At 41.2% G+C, this 18,647-nt stretch overlaps 1 protein-coding gene across 3 annotated transcripts in view; it reads right to left on the reverse strand.

The window, feature by feature from the left end:
- The window catches only part of UBE2D1 (ubiquitin conjugating enzyme E2 D1), a 78,135-nt gene that overhangs the window by 9,257 nt on the left and 50,231 nt on the right, over positions 1-18,647 (reverse strand). For 2 of the 3 annotated variants that reach the window (XM_073596343.1, XM_073596344.1), the window contains exons 2-3: positions 1,554-1,617; positions 1,435-1,466 (exon numbers count right to left, since the gene is read on the reverse strand). The exons of the other annotated variant lie outside the window; for it this stretch is intronic. In XM_073596343.1, coding sequence (XP_073452444.1) covers positions 1,435-1,466; positions 1,554-1,617 — 96 coding nt within the window. The remainder of the gene's footprint in view (positions 1-1,434; positions 1,467-1,553; positions 1,618-18,647) is intronic. 3 annotated transcript variants of the gene reach the window in all.

Consider the following 18,647-nt stretch of genomic DNA (forward strand, 5'->3'; position numbering starts at 1 on the left):
ATCAATCACTTTTTTTGTAAATTTTAACCTGTTTTACAGGCACCCCACTACAATATGTGTATGTGTATGTAAAAATAAACAGTTCCAAGGGTAGCCACAACACTGTTTAAAATACCAAGGTGGTCACCCACAAAGATCCATATAAATCCAAACCTGGTTTAGAGGCACTCACGATTCTTGCAGAGGAGGAAGATTAAAAACAGCAGTATTTTTAGTGTGAAACAATAAATCTTTACTGTCCGACAATCTTCTTCCTCCTCTGCAAGGCCCGCGAGTGCCTCTAAATTTTATAATTTTTATTTGCCATTGTTTTCCCCCATGAAAGTGGGGTTAGTCTTTAAGTGGTTGTAATTCTACATTCACACTGAAAGCAGCAGGCGTCAGCGGTAAAGGGCCGCTAGTTTTAGCAGCGATTTTCGGCTGCTAGCAGGGCCCTTTTAACCGCCACTAGCAGTCAAAGGGTTAAAAGCGCCCATGTTGGGGTGCTGCCGAAGTGCCTCAGCGCTGCCCATTCATTTCAATGGGTAGGGCGTTTTGGGAGAAGAAGAGGACCAGGGCTGCTCTGTGCAAAAATCACTGCACAGAGCAGGCAAGTATGACATGTTTGTTATTTAAAAGAAAAAACAATTAAACAAACCTTTAGGCTGCATTCACACCTGAGCGTTTCAAATTTGCTTGTTTTTACCGCGTTTTTGTTCAGGTCACCAATGTAAAAGGCAGAAAAATGCCTGTAATCTGCCCCAAAGAAGCTCATGTTGTTTTCTGAGCTTAGGGCGTTTTTCAGGCATTTTGCTTCAGGTAACAAGACGCTCAGATGTGAACAGGTGCCATTGAAGTTAATGGGATTTTGTTTGTTGGGCTTTTTTTTTTGGCGCTTTAGGAGCTGAAAACGCTCAGGTGTGAATGCAGCCTTAATGTCACTTTAACTAAACAGATCTATGGATCTTAAACTTTTGGGCTAACTTTTAATCAAAATCTTGTGAGGGGAGGAAATCCAAGGGGGGAAGGGTAAATCTGACAGCTCTTTAGAGCAGGAGGAAGCAAGGTTCCCCAGTAACAAGTAAACAAGAATGTAGAGAGATAGAAGTTTTTTTTTTAAATGTAGGAAGGGTGAGATCATTGCTTCCAAATACTCCAAAAACAAAGAGCAATGTCTACCTTCTCTATTAATCTCTTTTCACAGCATATCAGCTCCTAGAGACTATAATTCAGGCTAAAAGGTGGCCATGCACAATGGGACTTTTGAACAACTAGAGGCAAGAGATAGAGAAGTTGTCCATAACGTCTAAGATGACACAGGCTGTCATTTTCCAACTTTCTACGAGCTCCAATTCCAATTTCTTTCCTTATGTTCCCACACACGGGACCTACATTAAAATGATTGCCATCTGTCCTCAGGACTAAAGAATTATATACATAAAACCCCATACTTACAGGTCCCATTATTGTGGCCTGCCAGTGAAACACTGCGGAGAGAAAAACACATATCATAAGTATGTTCTGAAACAGGTCAGGCACAAACAAAATATAAACATAACATCAGGTAAACGTACTGTCATCTCCTACTGGTCCTGCTGAGCACTGGGCTGGAGGATCACGCTGCAAGTCTGTCAACTCCTTAAATTAAAAAATGTAAAAAAATAAAAAAAAGGGAGGTGGACTTTTAATCCAAGCATTCAGAAAAATATTCAATTTGAAAAAACATAAGTTAGCAGCAAAGACATTCTGTGCATTCAAAGGTTGGTAATGAGAGCTTATATTTATAAACACACATCATACTAACATTGAATGCCATTAAAAACAGCTCTGTAATTTTCTGTAAAATGCAATATGACAATCTGTAGGCGTTCTGAACACAGCTGTTGTACAGAACACTGACCAAAAAAATTTATTTTTTGCTTGTGCGATTGGTTTACTGATAAGATACATCCCCTGCAAAAAAAAATCATTTTTGGAGAGATACTCCCAAAAAGAAATCATGTCTAAAGGGATGCAGACCCTGTCACTTTCTTCATTAGAACCCTGCAAGTACAGTATCAAATTAATCATTTTAAAATCACTCCCATACAGATTCAATTAGTACATGGACACAGACAAACAGCTATATCATTAAAAAAAAAAAAAAAAAAGGGAAGAAGAAGAAGAAGAAGAAGAAGGGGGTGTAGGAATCTGCACCAAGGTTTGTTAAAATCCCTGCAATGTACATAGATTTCCCAGAGGAGAATGTTTTTTTCTGAATAAAAGTCGAGCTACTTTTTAAACACTTGTATACAAATCCTTGACTTCACCTACAGGACCACTAGGGAGAGGCACTGAGTGAGGATGCGAGGGGCATGATAGAGCTCCAACTAGAAGAATAGAGTGTGTGAGTTCAGGTGCTACCCACCTAAGGAGATAACAGTTTGCTGACCACTTAGGTATGTGTGTGCTCTTTGCAATGTCAAGCGTCTTATTTCTTTCCAGGTTTACTTTACAGTAAAGAATGATCATCGTATTTACTACTCTGAGTCCTCCTGAACCACATGCTCTAATATCTTGTCCTCGTGTCCCCGGGGTAAAGACATGCTCCCAATATCATTACAGACAGCAAAAACATAACCAATTTCTTTTTCTAACCCGCTCTACTGATTTTTTTTTTCCCATTCACATCTAAGAAACTCAGCTCTCTATGCTGTCAATATAAACCCAACACATTCTGCACAATGCCTCACAACTATAAGTGATGAAGTGGGAAAATGGCTATTAACAGCTTCACACTTTACATCCAACACATGAAAATACAATTACATGCAGTGCAGCACAGACTGCAATAACTCCCTTGCCAGTCCCCTCTAAAAAGATGTACCAATACCAAAAAAAGGCTCCAAAATCATAGTCGAGGTCAAATAAAGACATCAGACCTGTGTTAGCACGTTGGTATTTTTGTCACTACCTTTTTCCACATGCCTGTATATTACATTCGTCAAGATGCTTATCTAAAAGTTTTTTTTTTTTTTTTTTTTAAATGAATCGACACTCCTCACTGACACCAACAGTGAAAGAGTTCTACATCCTTATCAGTAACATTAGAACCCCTTACACACTGCTTCTCGTCCGACTTTAATGAGTGGTTGCATGTCCTAAGTGACCCTAATAATGAATAAATGAATAATTTTATCACTATGCTGGAATCGCCATTTAGATATTTGTATGCTGTGATCATATCTGCTCTTAAAGTGGTTGTAAACCCTTTAAAAAATGTTTTACTAAAAGGTAAGCCTATAATAAGGCTTACCTGTAGCTACCCCGGATATCTCCTAAACCTACACAGTTTAGGAGATATCACCTGTATCAGCATGTGCCAAAGTCGTCGGCACATGCACACTAAAGCAATGACCCGTTCGTGCCGTTGCCAGGAGTGACATCATCGCAGCTCCGGCCAATCACAGCACCGGAGCCCACGATACCTGGAAGTAACTCCGGGAGCGATGTCACCAGCTGGAGCTTCAATCTGAAGCAAGTAATTCATAATGAGCTAGTTTGCTATGCAAACTAGCTCATTATGCCTTTGTCTTACAGGTTTGTTTTTTTTTTGTTAGTGGGTATACAACCACTTTAAGCACCTCTTCTCCATAGAGAATACTATAAGGTTTGTAGTCATTACACATACCCAAGGTCCTCCAGCCCCCCTTATAAGCTTTGTTGCCCTTCTCTGGACTTCTCCAGTTCCAGCACATTCTTCTTGAGGACTGGCTTACCAGAACTGGACGGCATATTCAAGATATGGCCAAATCAGTTTTGTAAAGTGGTAGAATTATAATTTTATCCCTTGAGTAAATACCCTTTATTATTACATGTTGACAGTCGGCTTGCCTTGCTTGCAGCAATTTGGCATGCTATTTAACTAAACCTGTGATCTATTAGGAGACCCAGTTCCTTTCCCATCCTCGATTCCCCCCAGTGGTTCTCCTCTCAATGAGTAATTTGCTTTCCTATTTTTAACTCCCAAATGCATTACTTTACATTTCTCTATGTTACACCTCTTTTGTAGTTGCCCATCCCTTTGTTTTATTGATGTCCTCTTGTATAGTTGCTATCCTGTTGTGAAGTTTTTACACTGCTTAGCTTTGCATTGTCAGAAAAACGCTGAGAGAGTTATATTATTTTTTTATACCAACTTCTATCATCGCTTATGAATTAAACAGAATTGGTCTCATGACCCCTCTTACAACACCAGACCATTCAGAAGACACACTACTGTATGTTTTGCATTAAAATAGAAAATGTTATGTGTAATGAGTAGGGTGGTCAGGAAACAAAAAAAAAAAAAAAAAAAAAAAACACCACACCACATACATACACACACACACACACACCAAACAAACTTTCACATTATCATTAAATAAAAACAATGAACAGGCGATTAACTGCTAAAACATTTAACAGTGCAGCAATGGAACTTACGATTAGCTATACCACCCACAGTTTGGGTTGAAAAGTCCATTAGCAAAAAGTGAACAGGTTTTCTCTGTCCAATGCATGGGTTTCTACAGGAAGTTCAAACTTCTCTCTTCCTGCCAATCCAAGAACATGGTGTAGAGTAACTGGTATCAAAGCTAACTGGCCCCTGTAGAAGGGGTGTGTAATTGAAGTAGAACACTAGATTGTAAATGTAAGGACAGGGACAGATTCACAGGTTAAAAAATTCCTCAAGTTAAAGAAAAACAGGGAAAAAAAAATGCATAATCCAAAAGCGTGGAAAATAAAAACTCCTTCCTGATCAAACTTTGGTGTCATTACATATTAAATTCTAAAGACACTTTTTAAAATCAAAAGTTGACTAGAACCGGGGGTAGCAGGAACATTATCACAACTCTTCTTCCAAAATGCCAAGAATGGCCCTTGTCCTTTGAAAAATTGAACAACTTGAGCACCAAGAGTGGGACATTTGTGTGTCTATATGCGTTTTTAAACTGAAATGTTAAGTCACTAAAAGCAAAATGTATTAGAAGAATAAAAGCAAATTAAATTTACTTTGTCTATTTGCTTACAGTCAGCAAATCTGACCTTTTCGCTCTGCGAGAACAAAGTAGAACTACATGGCAGGAAAAAGCATATTCCAGGTACGAAGTAGGTAGTTACTGGATTGCAAAATAGGTGACTTACAGAGGTGTGTAAGGAAGGTGTTCAATATGTACAAAGGTCTACTACTCCTGGATAGTTATGGATAACCAAATACTGCTTTCCTTTAAGAAGCGTTCCGCCTAGGGAAAAAAATTTAAAAAAAAAGTCAGCAGCTACAAATACTGTAGGCGCTGACTTTTACTATATGGACACTTACCTGTCCAGGGACCACGCAATGTCAGCACCTCAGCAGATTTTCAGATCGGCTGTTGGATGCTGCCATCATCTCCACTAGGGGAAACTGGCAGTGAAGCCTTTTGGAAAGCAAATAAGTGAAAATTCCACTTTTGCGTAGAGTTCTGGCTGCCTGGGACTCCCCTCATTGGCTGAGACAGCAGTGGGGCGCCATTGGGTCCCGCTGCTGTCAAAGTCAGTCAGCGAAAAGAGTAAGGGGGCGGGGCCGAGTCACAGTTCCATGTTTGAATGGACACAGGGAGCTCGGCTGCCCACATAGCAAGCTGCCTGCTGTGTGGGCACTTAACAGGTAGGAGGGGCCAGGAGCGCCGACGATGGGGGCTGCTCTATGCAAAACCACTACAAAGGGCAGGCAAGTATACACTTTTTTTTTTTTTTGTTTTTTTAATTAAAAATAACAAAACACCCAAGCACACACACGAGACTTTACAGTCACTTTAAGGGGATGGTTCTAAACATTTACATGACCAGTGTTCAAACCATCTCTCCAGGGAATGAATAGGAAAACGTGAGGCATTGAAGGAATTGATGGAGCAAGAAGCTAAACGTGCATTCATTAGAACAGCAAAAATTCAGTATGAATTTGGTAACAGACCTGAGCAAAGGTTGGCAGGGGTGATGAAATCTAGAAGGAACTTAAATTATAAATCACAAAAATGAAAGAGAAAAAAGGGAGAGATGAGTATAAGCTGAGTTTTTCAGCACTTTTTTTGTGCTGAAAGTGCCCCCCTTGGCTTATACTCGAGTCAAGCCCTTTTCTGCAGCAGAAAATGACATTTTCCGAACCGATTTTGGGGCCCAGTATCTTGGGGCCACTTGATGCTAGGAACCCCAAATCTGGTGTGCAAACCCAGTGGAACTAGCACTACAACATATCCAAAGCTGGGGTTTCTAGCACCAAGTGACCCGGAGATACGGGGCCCAAAAATCAGTTCAGAAAATGTCTCTCTGCTGCAGAAAAGTGCTTGACATTTTCCGAACTGACTTTGGGGCCCCGTATCTCGGGGCCACTTGGTTCTAGGAATCACAGCTTTGGATATGTTGTAGTGCTATTTCCACTGGGTTTTACACCAAATTTGGGGTTCCTAGTACCAAGTGGCCCCAAGATACGGGGGCCCCAAAGTCGGTCAACTGTGTCCATCTGCAGCAATATCATTTCAGGACCCTTTGGGTCCATAGATCCCAAACTATGACTGCAGCTAGGGGGCATCTAGGAACCCTTAACTACCGAGTTTGAAGTTTGGGGGACCTATGGCTGCCTAGCACACAGTGAGGCTGCAAATGGGCATTGTTGACCCTCTTTTCCATTTACAGTAGCTGTGCATTTCTCACCCTAGGCTTATACTCAAGTCAATAAGTTTTCCCAATTTTTTGTGGTAAAATTAGGTGCCTCGGCTTATATTCGGGTCAACTTATACTCGAGTGTATATACGGTAAGTAAAATTTTTTTGGAGTATTATCACTCATATCAAGTAAATGCCACTCAAAACCTAGAAGGATAGACAAAATAAAGGCAATAAAATAGACCAGTATTTACGGTAAATTAAGTTGCTGGTAATATCGGAGGAAGATTCAAGTAAATTAGAAAAAGACACCTCCAGGGTGGAAATTGAGCAGGCAATCAGGAAAAGCAAGGCTGGTAAAAGTCCAGGTCCGGACGGTTACACATCCTTATACTTTAAAAAGTTTATAGGTATTCTGACCCCTTTTTATCATTTATATATGAACTCCATTGGGGAAGGCCTGAAAATCTGTCAAGAAGCCCTGGGGGCCTATATATCACTTCTGTGTAAGGAAGTTAAGGATCCATCACTGTGCTCGAGCGTTAGGCCAATATCTGATTAATGAGGATGTTAAAATATATGCTCAGATTTTGGCCGAAAGACTGAGATCACTTATGCCTGACTGTATTGAGAATGACCAAGCGGGTTTTGTTCCTGGGAGGGAGGCAAGAGATAATATAATATACTAAGAACAACTTTATTGATGCATGTAGCAAAAAAGGGGAAGAAACTTGCTCTTTTTCTATCAATAGATGCTGAAAAGGCCTTTGATAGACTAGACTGGGATTTTATGTTACAGACATTACATAGATTTGGTATCGGACCGTGAATGCCGAGATGGATAGACGCCTTGTACTTCAATCCTACGGCTAAAATTCAGGTCAATGGAACGCTATCTGAGACTTTTTGGTTATATAATGGTACACAATGAGATGAAGGTAGAGATCTTACAATCCTATACCCCTTTAAGTGGAGGAAGAGAGGATTGAAATATCTGGGCGTGTTTCTGTCTATACCAACAACGGATTTATATATCAAACAAGATTTAAAAGATTACCCCGATCAGCGCTCTGCCAATGGCTGAACACCACAATAGCTCAGCGGGGGAGACCACTGCACAAACATCACATAATTAGTACAGCGGCTCCTCCTGAGCCCTTCAGGGTTTTTTTTCCCATTCAGTCCCTTGGGTTGAATTTGAAAAAAATTAAAATAAATAAAAAACACACACCAACCTACTAGTGTGCCCCAGGCTTAACGCTGCAGAGATAACTCAATGATTGTGGACTATCCACAAAAACTGCTGGCCCCTCGATCTTCCTGCCTCTCACTTTGTGACTTGCTACAAAATTACTATGTCGCAGTCTGGTCACTTGGGGAAGAGGTATGAACTACAGAGGTGCCAAGGAGCAGTTTCAGGTGGCGGAGTCAGTACAGGAATAACAGCAAGGTACCAGTGAATATGGGGGGGGGGGGGGGGGGGAACGACATCTCAATTTAACCCCCCTCATGATCTTAACCCCAGCATTTCCTCAATTCTATGTAACAAGTGTAGCGCAGGTGTCTGCTCAGCTGTCAAAAAAACCTGATGGCTTCCATGGGAATGATGGTATGCTAAAAGACTTAACTAACACTTCTGACAACACTACTTTACATTCGGTTCGAATTGCCACAACTGTATTTATCATGCTGTTCTCTTGCTACCTTCCCTTTAATACCCCTTTATTTTTTTCTTTTACTTTAATGTTTACCGAAGTTCACTGTAAGTACACACGCTTTGTTTTGTGCGTACATTGTTAAAACAAGTACAGGTGGTCTGTAGGCTTGAATCTGTTTGTAAGTCAGAACAGGTACATTTTTAAGTGTAGCTCCAAAAAAAAAAAAAAAAAAAAATTTTTAAGCTTTTTTGAATTACATAGGGAAGGGTTAACACCCTTGTAACATTTGTTTTGCTGTCTGTGTCCCTGTTCAGATTTCAGCTCACTTTGTCCCAATGACAATTGGATTTTGTAAATTTTGGGTTGTTGTGGAAAGAAGCCTTGGTGGTAAAGCATCAGTGGAGGTACCTTTTTCCCATAATAGCTCTAAGAGCCCTTTCACACTGGGGAGGTTTGCAGGCGCTATTAATAGCGCCTGCAAACCGACCCGAAAATGCCGCTGCTTTAATTCCAGTGGGAAAGCCCCGAGGGCTTTCACACTGGAGCGATGCACTGGCAGGACGGTAAAAAAAGTCCTGCCAGCAGCATCTTCGGAGTGGTGAAGGAGCGGTGTGTATACCGCTCCTGCCCATTGAAAATCAATGGGACGGCACGGCTATACCGCCGGCAAAGCGCCTCTGCAGAGGCGCTTTGCGGTGGTATTTAACCCTTTCTCGGCCGCTAGCGGGGGGTAAAAGCGCCCCGCTAGCGGCCGCATACCGACGGTAAAACGCCGCTAATAGCGGCGTTTTACCCCCGACGCCACCCCCGCCCCAGTGTGAAAGGGCCTCTTACAGATGTGAATTTCCCTTCCTAGGGGTAGACATCCTCTCACTTCCTGTTATCGCCCTCCGTTTGCAAGTAGGAGTCGTTTGTAAGTCGGATGTTTGTAACTAGGGGACCGTCTGTATACTTAATTGTACCAATTCTTGCACTGCTTTATGCTTGAACGATTCACAGTCTCTACTGTTGTATTATTGAAAACTTCAATCAAATCTATTTTGAAAAAAAAAAAAAAGGGAAGGAACTTCGGTCTGTAAATGAGGTCAGTTTAACCACTTAAAGACCAAGCTTTTTTCTGACACTTGTTGCTTAAAAGTAAAAAAAACTCACTGCGAGAATCGTGATCTTTATTCCAAGCAAAAAATTGTGATTCTCATTTTAGCCAGAACCGTGCAGCTCTAGAAAAAAAAAAAAAACACAAACCCTCACGTTTTTTTCACCTTAATACATTCTACGCATTAAGGTGAAGAACTTTTTGCGTTGCAGCACCCCCCCAGACCCCCCTTTTTTCTTACCTGAGCCTGATCATTCCAGCGATGGGGACGAGCACAGCAGCTCTAGCCGCTGTCTCCAGTCCTCATTGGATAGATAGCTAGCAGGAGCCATCGGCTCTCTGTGGGGGAACTCGAGAAGGAGGAGCCAGGAGCACAGCGGGGGGACCCCAGAAGAGGAGGGTCAGGCCGTTCTGCGCAAAACCCTTGCACAGAAGTAGTATAACATGCGTGTTAAAAAAAAAAAAAAAAAAAAAAAAAAACCCTAAAGCTTTACAAACACCAACTCTGATAGCGTATCCATGTAAAAACAAAAAAAACCCTAGATTCTGCACAAGTTTATAATGTGACAAGCTCCAGAAGAGAAGAGTTTCTCTGTAAGGTCTACCTAGAAAATCGTCCGAATACCACACACACTTTAAACATTCCTTGTCTTTTTTTATTTTTTTTTTTTGCAGACATAACAAGTTACAAAAATCTGTAAAATACTTTCCTCCATCCCCAAGCTAAAATACAGCCCATTAATTGTAAATGTGCCTTCGCACACAGGCATATAAACAAGCGCCATGCATTCTTCAGGAAAAAATAAAATAAAAATCCGCATTTTTGGTCAGTAATTTACGCCTCATGTGGAAATACGCGATAGCTGTGAGAACATATATGTGCGTTAAAAGGCTGGGGGGGGGGGTAAGGGAGATGCTCAAAACAGGAGTATCGTGTGCAAAAAGGCCTTATGAGTTTCATTTTACAATCTCATCAAAAGTCGAATGTTCCTGGCAGTGAAAGCAAGCTGTGCCGATTGATGAACTGACTGCCATCTTCAGTCAAGTGCATAAAATGGAGCAAGCTCTTTGAACTCTCCTTTCTAAGCCAATATACAGAATGCAGCAGGATGCAAAAAGAATACAGGGAGCTTGGCAAAGCTTAACTACATCCCAGTGGTATCGGAGTTCATTCTTACCAGAAAGAGTTGAATTTCTTTTCTGTCTGGTTAGCCCCCCCAATAAACTTAGGCTCTCGAACACGACCCACTTCAACATGTACAGAATACTCTACCCAACTTCACTGTACCCTTCTAATTTATAGTGGTGTTCCGGCCGAAATTATACTTTTTAAATAAAAATACCCCTATAATACACAAGCTTAACCGCCCGCCATATAGCAGAATGACGTCGGCAAAGTGGTTTCAATATCCCGACTGGACGTCATATGACGTCCTCAGGATATTGAGCCGCTGCGCGCCCCCGGGGGCGCGCATCGTGGCGATCGTTGTTGCGGGGTGTCAGTCTGACACCCCGCAACAGCAATCTAGGTAAAGAGTCTCTGACGGAGACTCTTTACCACGTGATCAGCCGTGTCCAATCACGGCTGATCACGATGTAAATAGGAAGAGCCGGTGATCGGCTTTTCCTCACTCGCGTCTGACAGACGCGAGTAGAGGAGAGCCGATCGGCTGCTCTCCTGACAGGGGGGGTCTGTGCTGATTGTTTATCAGCACAGCCCCCCCTCGGATCCTACCCAGGACCACCAGGGAAGCCGCTCAGGACCACCAGGGAAACCAGCCACACTGGACCACCAGGTATGCCCCCTAGACCCCCAGGGAAATACTGATCTGTGCAAAGGCAGCTGCCAATCAATGCCCAGGCAGCTGCCAATCAGTGCCCACTCCTATGCCTACCACTGCCAGTGCCACCAGGGATGCCCATCAGTGCCGCGTATCAGTGCCCATCAGTGCCACCCATAAGAACCCATCTGTGCAGCCTTTCAGTGCCCATAGGTGTTGCCTAACAGTGCCCATCAGTGCCCACCAGTGCCACCTATCAATGCCCATCAATGCTGCATATCAGTGCCACCCATCAGTGCCCCCTCATCACTGCCGCCTTATCAGTGCCCGTCAGTGCCGCCTTATTAGTGAAGGAGAAAAAACTTATTTACAAAATTTTTAAACAAAAACAAAAGCAAAACTTTTATTTTTTTCAGAATTTTCTGTCTTTTTTTATCTGTTTCGCAAAAAATAAAAACCGCAGAGGTGATCAAATACCACCAAAAGAAAGCTCTATTTGTGGGAACAAAATGATAAAAATTTAGTTTGGGTACAGTGTTGGATGACCGCGCAATTGTCATTCAAACTGCGACAGCACTGAAAGCTGAAAATTGGTCTGGGCAGGAAGGTGTCTAAGTGCCCTGTATTGAAGTGGTTAATGTATTCTAGTAAAGTTAGTCTGTAAACTAGGGTCTGTTTTGTTAGTTTATAGCAGTAGTTTGTTATTTTATAAACTTACAGCAGGCCGTGGCCATCTTAAGTGTTGGCATCTGAAGCCAGACTGTATTTCTTCCTGGATCTCATCCTTGCAGATCTCGCACATGCTCAGTGCAGCACAAGCAGTGTAATAGGCTTCAGGTCAGGTTTCCATAGCAACAGCAGTTTCAGAGGAAGTTGCCGCCCCTTCCCAGAAGGCATTGCAAACAGGAAATGATGCGATGGGCCGCGGCCAGGGAGGAGGAAGTGAAAAATGAATACAGCAGATATACAGTAGGTGCTGAGAAAAAAAAATTAAAAAATATCCAATTTGTTTACAGTGCACAGTTTAGTGAGGGATGCTGAAGAGTTGTAAAAGTGGGTGGAACGCCACTTTAAATCAGCCAACAATTAACACTGTGTAAAGAGTCCCAAAAAAGAAAGCAAAACTTCTGATAAATGCACATTTGAAACAGGTCTTCCATGCCAAAAGGATCTGTAAATACTGTCTGAAGAGAATCTTGCAAATCAAAAAAAAAAAATAAAATAAATAAAATAAAAATGTACTCGGATGCGGTCTATACAGCTTAAGAATCCAAGTGTTGGGGTTCTGTAACGGATTACCAAATGCATAGTGCCATTTAACATTCATTATTGTCATGTACAATGTGATATTTTGAGAATAGAGCAACATTTTGGAGTCCCATTTTCGAGTCACTACCATGAGGAATATGTGCCTTAGTAACATTATGTTGTCATAAAGAGACAAATAAGAAAGTGTTATAGCTGATGACAACTCTGCAATATTCAATCTTTCAATTCACACCCCTGTTACACTGCACGAAAAAAAAAAAAAAAACTTCTCTCCCTGGTAAGTTTTGCAGCTTCCTGTCACCCATCTGCCTCCAGTCTGCCTATCACATTAGTACACTGCTCCTGAGGATGTCAAAATGACGAAATATGTTGAGGGCAGCCTACACCAGATGACCACATTCCCTAGAGGCCACTTATGTGATTTGAACAGGAAATGGAGCGTTCCTCTTTAGTTTGGGCAATTCATTTCCAGCACTGGGAATCAATACTTTGCTATGTGAATGCATTCCTATATATATTTTTAATAAACATGTTGTGCGAAAAACCCTCTTGTATCCATCCCTTTCTTATAATGGCTGAAATTTTGAATCGATTTGACCTCTCAACTCGATTCAAAATCGTTTTTTTCCCCAGCCCTACCTCTCATGCAATTTTCTACATCTTTGGAGCCCCAGCAAAAGCAACATCAGCAGCATTTCCTCACACATGCTCATCATGGGATCCATATTAACAGATTCAGCCCCCGAAGATTTTAGCCCCTTCCTGACCAGAGCACTTTTTGTGATTCGGCACTGCGTCGCTTTAACTGACAATTGCGCGGTCGTGTGACCTTGCACCCAAACAAAATCCTTCCCCCCCCCCCCACAAATAGAGCTTTCTTTTGGTGGTATTTGATCACCTCGGCGGTTTTTATTTTTTGTGCTATAAACAAAAAAAAAAAAAAAAAGTGACAATTTTGAAAAAAAGAAAAAGCAACATTTTCTACCTTTTGCTATACATCCCCCAAAAATGTATATAAAAAAAAAAAAAAAAAATTTTTTCCCCTCAGTTTAGGCAGATATGTATTCTTCTACATATTTTTGGGAAAAATAAATAAAAATAAGCGTATATTGATTGGTTTGCGCAAAAGTTATAGCGTCTACAAGATAGGGGATAGTTTTTATTATTAATTTTTTTTTACTAGTAATGGCAGCGATCTGCGATTTTTAAACGGAACTGTGACATTATGGCGGACATGTCGGACAATTTTGACACATTTGTGGGACCGTTGGCATTTATACAGCAATCAGTGCTATAAAAATGCATTGATTACTGTAAAAAGGTCACTGGCAGGGAAGGGGTTAACACCAGGGGGCGATCAAGGGGTTGTGTTCCCTAGTGTGCGTTCTAACTGAAGGGGGGAGGGGACTGTGTAGGGGAGATGACAGATCACTGTTCATACTCTGTATGAACAGACGATCTGTCTCTTCTCCCCTCAGAGAACCGGAAACTGTGTTTACACACACAGATCCCGGTTCTCGGTGTGCCCTGAGCGAACGCGGGAGCCCGGCGGTGATCCTGACCGCCGGGCACTCGCACCGGCTCCGTGGGCGAGCAGGGGGCGCGCGTGCCTCTAGTGGCCAAAAGGAAGCAACGTAACATGACGGCGATGCACGCAGCCAAGCCATGTTGCCGCACCACAACTGCAGTGGCTGGTCGGCAAACGGTTAACAAACCAACCAAAAAATAAACAGCTAGCTACAAGCACACTGCTCTCACAGAATGGCTGAAATAGAAATAAATACTTTTTAGTGCTTTCTAATCATTTGGGAGGGACTAAAGAGGTTATCTTTAGTAAACGCAAACGCGGCTTGTAAACGCTGCTAAACACGTGTTTTTAAACATGGATTACTAGCTGTGATGTTCCAGCGTTCAGGAGAGGTTGAGAAACGCCCCGTGTACATGAAGCCTTACCAGGATGGAAGTTCTGTTTTAACGCCGTCTTTTTTTACATATTGGATAATGAACTCAGCATTATCACTTCTGCCTACTGAGCAGGGAGATAATCCACAAAAATGTAAAGGTGAACCCTGAAGTGCTAAAGTAAATGTCCTGGCTGTGCAGTGAGGTAAAAAAGTAAATAAGAAATATAATATATGTTTGGTGTCCTTTGTTACTGATCATCTTACCAATAAAGCACATATAAATATTACAAACCAGTTAACAAGAACGCTTGTACAGGGGTTGCTCTTCACAGGTTTTAGGAGGACCTTGCCCAGTCTGACCAAATTTTGCCAAGCTTTTCACGGCACACTCTGGCTTCATGTCAACGGTTATAAGAGTACCATGTGGTGATTTTTTTGTACAGCTTTTGGTTAAGGTTTGTCACATTCAGTAAAATGGTCTTCTTGGATTTTGAATATAGTTAAAAAAAATAAATAAAAAACCCTTCATAGCATTTCTCAATTCAGTGTCCCCAAGAATACCTAGGACGCATCTGTCAAAGCTGCCTACATTCAGTATAGTGAATATCAACAACAAAATTCTGTGACTTTCAATTAAAAGGGTCTTTTTTGTTTCAACCCCATACCATATACATGAGGTCTCCTTCAGTTGCTTGACATTTAGGTCTCCTGCCCACAGACATTTTAAAAAACAAGCTGCAAAGCTAGTACGGACGCCAGGAAAAAAAGTGGCGTTAAAAATGTTTTGTTTTTTTTTGTTTTTTGCGTTTTGCATTGGCGTCAATGCATGTTTAGCCACGCTAGCTTTCAGCTGCGTTTCTCTGTCTCTATTCAAAATCAGCGGAGCTGCCTTAGTAAAATACTTTAAAAACCTGTGTAGGGAGCCACTGATTTTGAACAGAGACAGAGTAAGAGTGGACGGGGCATAACGCTGTTTAACACCTTTTACCGGCGTCTGGTGTTTTTACAGCTCTATCGCTGGAGCCTCAGAACGCAGTGGTCCTGGGTTTTTTTGGAGCTTAAAAAAGGTCTATGCCACTTACAGCTCAAAAACGCCATGGTGGGCATGAGGCCATAGGCCAACATGGAGAGGCGTTTTTTAAGCTGCAAAAAAACGCTCATAAAAGCAGCTGTAAAAACATCTGTGGGCATGAGGCCTTATGGCAAGAAGGATTGCCTTGTCTACCAGTATTAAAAAGTCTGAATGGAGTAAAATACAACTATAGATTTGTAGCAGTATCTGAGTTGGCAGAGTTTATCCTAGGCGGATATAACTATTGTGATATGAGCTCATTCCAGTTTTCAGTTCAGCAAAATCTTTGGACCAACATTCATTTATTCACTCAATTTGGGGAGTATTTTTTGTACGGGGATGGAAAAAATAACATTAAAAAAATTATAATTATATATATATATATATATATATATATATATATATATATATATATATATATATATATATATATATATATATATATATATATATATATATACATACACACACACACACACACATATACATATATACACACACATATATACTCTTTAGACCAATTTGGGGTGGTTTGGCTGAAGGAGAATCTCCTTTTAATAGATGATTAAAGGCGAACACCATGCAAAGTCCAAAAGCATGTTAGCTACACATCCAGGATGTAGGTAACTAAAAGAACAAACATCAAAAGACAAAATTTTCTTTTAAGCATCTCAATGAATTTAAACATGCCTTGGGTGTATAGTTGGATGTAGATATTGGATATTGCAAGCCTAGCTTGTAGTAGGTCAGATATGGGAATGAAGGAAAAGAAAAATATTATGCAAAAAAAAAACCCACACACCACCACACAACACAAAGGCAAGGAAACCAGTGGCATTAAATGTACACAAGGACTGCAGTTATGTATAACCATTAATCGCTATAGAGGCTTAGTGGGACATTTAGCTCCCTACTGATATAGGCAACAGGCTGTCCAAACAACTGCTTTACAATAAAAAAAAAAAAAATGAAATGCTTATTTTAATCAAATGAAACAAATTCTGCTACATACTTGTACCCGTTTATCTGTAGTCCTCTTCTCTACAGCCTCCTACACATTTTACACAGCAAACCTGAGCTCCAGAAGGAAGGGTGTGGGAATCTGACATCACACACTGCACAACTCAGAGGAGAGCCCAGTGTAATCTGAGACCTGAGGGGAGGAGATACACATCCCCCTCCACATAGCGAAACATGCACAGCTGGGGCCATCAATCAAAAACTGTGTGCTGGAGCTCCTCTCTCCCATCCCCTTCATCTCTTAGAGAAAACATTTCAGCAGTGAGTCATGCAGATAGCAGAGGGACTAGACAGCAGAGAAAATAAAATGTCATTCAGTGCTTTGGAGTGAGGCAAGTACACACTAAGGATATGCTTTGTTAATTTTTTTATTTTATTTTTTTTATCAGGAGGTTTACAACAAAATTACTGTGTAATTCTTAAAGCTGTAGCCATTTATATCTTACTTTGTTTTGTGCAGTAGCATAGGCTACGTGAACTTTTGTTCAGATGCAGTTATAAGGCAATAATAAAAGTAAAATTTTATAAGAAAAGAAAAAAAAAAATGATAATATATATATATATATATATAAATATATATATATATATATATATATATATATATATATATATATATATATATATATATATATATATATATATATATATATATACACATATACACATACATACATACATACATACATACATACACACACACATACAAAATTCCCCGCCTCTGTACTACCACTGTAATTGTGTCAGGGCAAACTAATAGTTACTGGGAACTGAACACTGTGCGATGGCCCTCTGGATGATCCTCACATTACAAAGTCTCAGATCCACTTTAAAATGCTTGAAGCAACACTACGTCCTAGACTCCTGGGTAACGTAACCAGAACAGCAGTCTCAATAGCAATTATGCTTGGCGTTACTGTCTAAGCCTCCAGAATAACAAAACTGACCTAAATTAGGGAATACAAGATTGAACGATTTAACAGTGACTGTCAGTTGACTTATTGGGGGGGGGGGGGGTTAAATTCACTTCAAAACAAAACACCTGCACAACACCTGCACCAGACAGGTTTAATTTTCACACACACACACACACACACACACACACATTAGATACATAAGTGTTGAAGGCTTGGAAGAGGTTCAACCCAACACAAACCTTTTACGTTGCATTTAAAGAGGAGCTCCGTTTTCCCCCCAAAAATGAAAGTCAGCAGCTACAAATACTGTGGCTGCTGACCTTTAATGGAAGGACCCTTAACCTGTCCATAGATCCAGCGATATCCTCGCCCAAGCCAATTCTTCAATCGGGAGTTGGGTAAAGGCGCTGTCATCCTAAAGCTATCGTAATTTTATTTTTTTTTAAAACCAAACACACCATACCTATACTTAAATGCTCTGTGCAATGGTTTTGCACAGCGCAGGCCTGATCCTCTTCTGGGGTTCCCCGCTGGCCCCTCCTATTTGGAGTGAGCCTCCATGGGGGCACCTGATATGCATCCATTGACACAGAAAGCGGGACTCAGCTCCACCCCCACTCTTGTGTCAGCTTTTGGTTGACAGCAGTGTAAGATTGCTGTGGCGATCTGACCAGAAGTGGGAGCAGGTACCTGTCAAAACCAGGTAGCCGTCTCCCCCCCTCCTCCCCAAAAAGTGCCAAATGTGGCAGTGGAGGAGGGGTGCAAACAAGCGGAACTTTGCCTTTTGGGTTAAGTTCTGCTTTAAACACATAGCTTCAAGTGTTTAATGACTCAAAATTGCTGATCTGAAAGAGTGCAAAGACCAATAATGATGTACAAAGTCCAGTAATTCGTAACAATCGGTGATCTTTCAGATTAACGCAGCTAGTAAAGATCCATTGCAATCCTTGCCCTATCTTCTTAAAAGGGGCTTGCATATCTAACTGAACTATGAGTGATGTGCAAGTCTATTGGGTGGGTGTACAACTGCGCAGATCTCAAAATGCGTGCTCTCTGAACAGCACTGTTAAATGGAATTGCTTTGAGTGAGTTCTGAATCACCTCATCAGTATGCTGTTCCTTAACTAACCAATCACAGGCCAAGTAAAACATTGACCATGCTGTAATACTTCATCAGAAGGGGAGAAAGTAAGATCACTGACCTGGCTATATAAACTGAATTATAAATCTTCTGGTCAGGCAAAACAGTTCACATGTTTATTTTAACAGTGTATTTAGCTAGCTTCCCATGT

This window comes from Aquarana catesbeiana, linkage group LG08, assembly GCF_042186555.1.
Source record: "Aquarana catesbeiana isolate 2022-GZ linkage group LG08, ASM4218655v1, whole genome shotgun sequence".
Classification (NCBI taxonomy): domain Eukaryota; kingdom Metazoa; phylum Chordata; class Amphibia; order Anura; family Ranidae; genus Aquarana; species Aquarana catesbeiana.